The sequence below is a fragment of the Olea europaea genome, chromosome 11 (assembly GCF_002742605.1).
Source record: "Olea europaea var. sylvestris chromosome 11, O_europaea_v1, whole genome shotgun sequence".
Classification (NCBI taxonomy): Eukaryota; Viridiplantae; Streptophyta; class Magnoliopsida; order Lamiales; family Oleaceae; genus Olea; species Olea europaea.
In genome coordinates, this window is record NC_036247.1 from 29,124,372 (window position 1) to 29,130,996 (window position 6,625).

At 30.2% G+C, this 6,625-nt stretch overlaps 1 protein-coding gene across 4 annotated transcripts in view; it reads right to left on the reverse strand.

Annotated features, from left to right (window-relative positions):
* Positions 1-6,625, reverse strand: part of LOC111403992 (beta-glucosidase-like) — a 50,198-nt gene that overhangs the window by 5,584 nt on the left and 37,989 nt on the right. For all 4 annotated transcript variants that reach the window (XR_002704608.1, XM_023032688.1, XM_023032690.1 and 1 more), the window contains exons 3-10: positions 6,445-6,503; positions 2,769-2,844; positions 2,602-2,679; positions 2,331-2,418; positions 1,791-2,094; positions 1,596-1,711; positions 818-1,035; positions 688-719 (exon numbers count right to left, since the gene is read on the reverse strand). Coding sequence is in view for 3 of the 4 variants with exons in the window: in XM_023032688.1 (XP_022888456.1) it covers positions 688-719; positions 818-1,035; positions 1,596-1,711; positions 1,791-2,094; positions 2,331-2,418; positions 2,602-2,679; positions 2,769-2,844; positions 6,445-6,503 (971 nt within the window). In the remaining variant the exon portion in view is untranslated. The remainder of the gene's footprint in view (positions 1-687; positions 720-817; positions 1,036-1,595; positions 1,712-1,790; positions 2,095-2,330; positions 2,419-2,601; positions 2,680-2,768; positions 2,845-6,444; positions 6,504-6,625) is intronic.

A 6,625-nucleotide genomic window follows, 5' to 3' on the forward strand; every position in this document is an offset into this window, starting at 1 on the left:
GGACCGGACCGGGCCGAGCCTGTTTGGGTTTATATAAATACATAACTATGGTTTGAGGTCCATTAAGATTTTCATTATTCTTGCTGGCACAAGAGAAAACCCTAGAGGCTGCAATCATATTCTCTGTGTGGATCACCGTTGGAGGCTGGACAATTGGACAGCTGTGGTGGCGAATCAAAGTTGTGGAACGAAAGGGCCGAGCCTGTTTGGGTTTATATAAATACATAACTATGGTTTGAGGTCCATTAAGATTTTCATTATTCTTGCTGGCACAAGAGAAAACCCTAGAGGCTGCAATCATATTCTCTGTGTGGATCACCGTTGGAGGCTGGACAATTGGACAGCTGTGGTGGCGAATCAAAGTTGTGGAACGAAAAGAAAAGCAAAAGGATTGCAGATCTGGAAAAGGTACAATCCTATCACAATTCCTAACCAAACACAATGAGATCTATTGGATGGGAATCGAAATAATTTAATTTTCCGCTGTGCATGTATAAGTAGATTCCCAACATAAACAATAGAAACCAATGGTATAGGTTATATCTTTGAGCAGCCTATTATTATGTATGCAATAGAATAAATCATTGAAATCTCTTCTGCGTAAATAAATGCTGAAGCATAAACTGTTGGATTATCTGATCTATATCTAATTTTTATTTCTGAGGAAAGGGAAAAGTATTAACATACCTGTTCACCAATCGGCGTCCCATTACGTTCAGCTACAGCGTATTGAGAGAGTGAGAACCACATTACAAGTGTGTCATGACATATAATGTTTATGAGGTTATCATTTACATGAAAAAGATCTCATACTTACTTGATGTTTGAACCTCCTGATCGGTATTGTAACTTGGTCTTGCACCAGGTGTCTTAGGTGAATTGGTTGCATATTGTGTAGTGTAATAATTTATTCCTAAAAAGTCATAGGATCCCTTCACCAGATTAGCCTGTTCTGGTGTAAATGTGGGAAGGCGGTCTCCTACTAATCGTCTCATAACTGGTGGGTAATCACCAGTAACCACGGGTGCTACAAACCTGAAAAAGCGCAAAATAGGATTGAGACTTGCGACCAGGAAGAAAACTTCTAAAGCAGGAGCCATTTTTTTTGTCTCAACTAAATTCTTCAGAATTGATTACTAAAGTTTCAAACCAACCGAAGAGAGGTTCTAATCACGTTCAAGTTTTTGCCCACCCCCAAACTAATTAAGTACTTTGGCTTCACAAAAGAAAAGTTTTTCCTTCTCCCCGAACTGATTCTAACTAAGTGACTCAAAAACTCGTTGACTCACTAGAATATTAAAGATTTGGACATCAATGATTCTCTATGAATACTGAACAATTGGAAACAGTTAAGAAATTCACAATTTTTTATACATAAAACTACCGAGAATTAACAAAGTTCTAATTGTACTTAAATAGTAAACCTTATGAAGTAACCATAACGACTAACTGACGAAGAAGAACCCTAACTAAAAATTCTAATTAAAAGATGTTTAAAATAATAACAGGTAAAAGCCAGCCCCTAATTGTGATACGGTTCAATCAGAAAATTAACTAAGTACTTGGGCTTCTTGAAACTAGGCAGAACCACTAACCATCCCAACGAAAAATCAACTGCCCTTGAAGCAGCTTCTTTATCAGCTGTTGTGTTATTGAGTGGCTCATACCATGCTGTAACATTTGTGACTCCTATCTTGCCCCCTTGGAGTTTCTGCACAAATGCATTTGCATAAACTATGACAAAATCTCAAAAGTGAACAGAATTGCTTGCATAAGATAAAAACAACAACCTGAAAGTTTTTCTTGTATATATCAACTGCTACTGCATGAGCAAGGATCAAATGATGTGCAACAATATACGGTTCAGTGCCTGGACTTCCATCGCTGCAAATAATTGGATCCTGAACATTGCATCTATGGCGATGGACAGGTTTTGTTACATGGTCCTCGTGTGTTGGACCCCGGCCAGGTGCAAAAGAACCTAATGCATATCCGGAAACAGAAAAGCTCCATGGCTCATTCAATGTGATCCAAAGTTTCACACGATCACCAAATTCCCAGAAACAAATCTCAGCAAAATCAGAAAAATCTTCCCTATAATACACAAGAATGTATCAAAAAAAGTTTCACTGTATAATACGTTTTAACTGCAACATTAACTTACTCAATTTTCGTATAAGAGCTGAACTTGATAGTACAGAAATCCAATTTGTCTAAAGGGGATTTCCAAAATATTTCTGAATAAATATCCTTGTTTCTTTTAAATTTGCTTTCTTTTTCCGAAAATTCCCAAGTAATTGTGCCTAGTTACGCAATTTTAAATTACTTACACAATTCGAGGGCTTAGAAAGCCACCATACTCGTCGTCCAAACATTGGGGAACATCCCAATGAAAGATAGTTGCACAAGGTATAATGCCTATAAAATAGTTTACAAGAATACAAGGTAAGATCTTTTATCATTTTAATTCCGCTTCTTAAATAAAACTACGTTAGTTTTAACATTTAACTCTTGAAGTAAACAAAAAATGATGAGAACATTATAGTAATTAATATTTAACATACAAGGTAAGAATAATTGTTAAAGATAAAAAAACAACACCTTCGCCCAAGAGCAAGTTTATGAGATCATTATAGTAATTAATTCCTTCTCTATTTACACCAGCACTTAATCTTCCTCCTGAAATACCAATTAAAAACACAACTAATAGATTGATTATTATTTTTGATAAAAAAAAAATGATGCAATATATGTATGCACACATATACCTGGTAATATTCTCGTCCAAGCAATTGAAAATCTATAAGAACCCAAACCCACTTTCTTTATCAAAGTCACATCTTCCTGAAACATTATTGAAAATAAGTACAAAGAATTTCTCGTTATTGTTTCCTTGTTATCGTGGAACTCAACAGCTAATTTGAAGGTGGAATATTTGTAATTAAAAAAGGACAGACTCATCATTGAAATCCAATGAAATTAAAATGAAAAAAAGGTTATATTTGAGTTATCCTTTTATCGTTTTTGGCTAAGCTTAACATGTTAGCTTACAACTTACAAGTAGTGGAGCTTAACTTATAAGTAGTGAAGCTATCACAACAAGAATTTTATGTTTTCCGTACAAAATTTATTTGTAGGGAAATGTTCGTATTTGTAGGGAAATGTTCGTATTTGTAGACGAAAAAAATTAGTAGGAACATTTGTGGGGCAAATATCGTGAGGATAGATATAAGACGACAACTTCTTAAAATTCGTGGGCTAACGTTTTTCCCTACGAAACCTCTGGAGACGAATATAATTAAGTGGAGTTATGACATTCATCGTAAGAGGCGAAAAAAATATTGAGGGAACAAAGTATATGTTTATGTTACATATTAAAAAGTTTCTACATATCTCTTAAAAAACTTTAAAATGTTGTGGAGTAGTCACCCCTTGCACCTCCGTCCCTACTCATAAGTAGATTTTTGTTAAATCTTTTGTTTCTATTAAAATTGAAAATAAGTTATTTGTTTGAGAGTATCATTTTGATAGTAAGTCAATATTATCCTTTCAAAGTATGTTACTATTTTATACTAAAATGAGAAATTAAATAAAAAAAATAACATACTTAATTTATTTGTGTGTGTGTGTATCATAAAATAGCTAACACTTATCAAAATAAGTAAAATTTTCAATTATAAATATCAAAATAACAATTTATTCAACCTAAGTTACATTTGGTATTAAGGGGATACATTTAGTAGGATTATGTTTAGTGAGGACTGGATTAGAAGATTGTACAAAGATGATGGTGTAGTGTTATAATAGAACATTCGATGCTACATTTTATCAAAAGAACATTTAAGTATTGAAATGTAAAAATTTATAACAGTATTTTCGTTGAGCTTATCAGGCAAAAAGGCGGTGGGAGTAGGCCTACACAGGCTAGGAATATTATTATCATGCCAATTGCGCAACTCTTAAAAAAGTAAAGTAAATTTACTTTTAAACAAATTTTGTCTTTAAATATGTTTGATAACTTACTTTTCTCTTGTTCAATATATATAGTTTTTTTTTTTCCAGAAGTTAACATTTAATTTGTGCCAAAATAAAAAACTTGCATATTTTTAACTTAGATCAATAAAAATGTTATTTTATTTTAAACTTGCTTGTTTACTTATAAGTTAATGCGTTTATATATATATATATAAAATAAGGCTGGACATGGTCCGACTATTCGGTTCTAATGAAAATCGAATCATATCCAAAATTTTCGAATATTTAGTAAGTAGAATTGTTAAGACCAAATTTATTTATGGAACCGTTCGGGTTTGGTTTCATTCAGTTTCAGATTCCGTATTATAGTTAAAAATTTTAATATTTACAAAACTACATTAATTAAACTAATAATATGTTCAATTTTAGCTCTTACAAAATAACATAGTTCAATCTTATACGTCTTTTACGTCTTTCTTTGTTGTGTATTTCATAGATTTGATTGTTAAAGTTACAAGAAGAGGAAGATAGCGAGCTCACAATAATTAAGAAAGGCGTTGTCGAGTTTCAATTCGATTACTTCAGAACGGTAGAAACGGTACTACGATAGATTAAAAGATTTGGATAAAAAAACTTAAATCAATTTGATTAAATTGGTTTTGAACTAAAAATCAAAAATAGGAAAATCATAATTTTGGGTTTGAGTTAAATTAACGAGTTAACAAATTTATTTAGAAAAAATAAAATAATTTAACTTATTTAAAATAAATTAATTAAAAATTTTCGGCAGATTCAATTCTTATTTAGTTTTTTGGTTCTAGATCAAGAATCGAGAATCAAACCAAACCTGTCAGTTCTTGATTTAAATACCCGTTCGGGTTATATATTTAACTTAAGAAGAATTGCTCGGTTCGGGTTCGATCGGTTTGATTCGGGAGTTTTTTTCTAGCCCTATTTAAAAGTACTCTTAGGGCCCGCTTGGAAGTTTCAAGGTATCGATTATAACCTTTTTCTAAAAGTGCTGATTTTAAATGTTTATGAGTAGATCAATTTTTAGTGACTATAGTAATAATTTTTAATATAGTCCAATCAATACTTGAGAGATTATTATCCATTCCTTTTGAATTTTTTTTAAAAGAATAAAATTACATATAACTTACTTAGTGAATTTTTTTTAAAAGAATAAAATTACATATAAATTACTTAGTGAAATTTTCAATTTATAGTTTCTTATATGTAATTTTTTACTTACAAATGATAATTTACTTATATATATATATATACAAAAAGTTAATATATAAGTTAAAAGTTAAAGAAAGTTAAATGTTTTATTAAAATTTTAAGTTTTTTTTTTACTTATAAATAAAATTTATAATTATAAATTAGTTTTGTAGTTTTAAATATTTCCTTTTTACTTATAAGCATTTTTTTTATATTTTCAAGTGAATTTTTGCGTTATTAGTAGAATTTTTATTTTGTAAAAAAAAAGTACATAAAACAGATTTATCTTAAACGTAATATTTATTTATTATTAATTTTTTAATTATAATATAATTTGTTTACTTATAAATAAATTTTTAGTTAATATATTTTTATGTACAAGTTAGTTTTGAACAAAATAAATTGGCCTGTAAATAATTATTTTATAAAGGGTAAAATTATGATAAAATATGAGAAACAATTAAAATTCGTCGATTTGGTGGGATACAAGAATCGGTCAAAATTACACTAAAATTATTTTTGGTTAATTTTAAACCACTCAAACCCAAAAATATCAAGCACTGATTTTTTTAACTCCTAATAAAAGATGCCACCCAAAATCGATGGGAAAAACTTCTAAGCACCACCTTATGGTATTATCAAAATAAATAAATAAATAGGTGACTTTTTAACATTAACTTCAATTAAATAAAAGAACTCTAAATTTTAAAAAACTTTCTTGGCCCCTGATTGATTGGATTAAAAATTAAATTTTTAACAGATTGTGATAAAAATTGATGAAATGAGTGGTTAAAATTGTATTCCCTAAAATTTATGCTTGAAAATGAATTTGGATAAAATAGGCTTTAAAAAAATGGGGGCTAAACAGGGACTTATTTAATTATAAGTGAAGTATTTGTTTACACATAAGTTTACATAGTGCAAATCATGTAAATTTTTTCACATTATTCAAATAAATAATTTGGTCTAAATCTTCTTATTAAGCGTATTATTTTAGTCCACGTGATTAGAGAAAGACTATCTCCGAATTAATATAATTCAAGTGTCATGTACACCAACACGGAATAAGTTTAAATTAAGGGTCTTGTGCTGTACAAGCAATTTATACCGCCCTCGATTTTTAATCGTGGGTCCATCCATGTGAGATGATTGTATAAATTGCTGTAAACCTAGCTCAATTCTTACATTAATTTCTATTCAGGCCCATCCAACGTTAAAAGTTGGAATAAACATGCTATAGTGAAGTACCTTCCACTGATGGTAGTGATCAATAGCCAAACGTCCGTTGCCTTTGTCTTGAATTTTATCTGTCACCTCAACAAAAATCCCTTAGAAAACACATATACACACTTGTTTGTGTGATGCTTGTGCGTGTGAGTGTGTGTCTATATATATATATATATATATATATATATATATATAGAGAGAG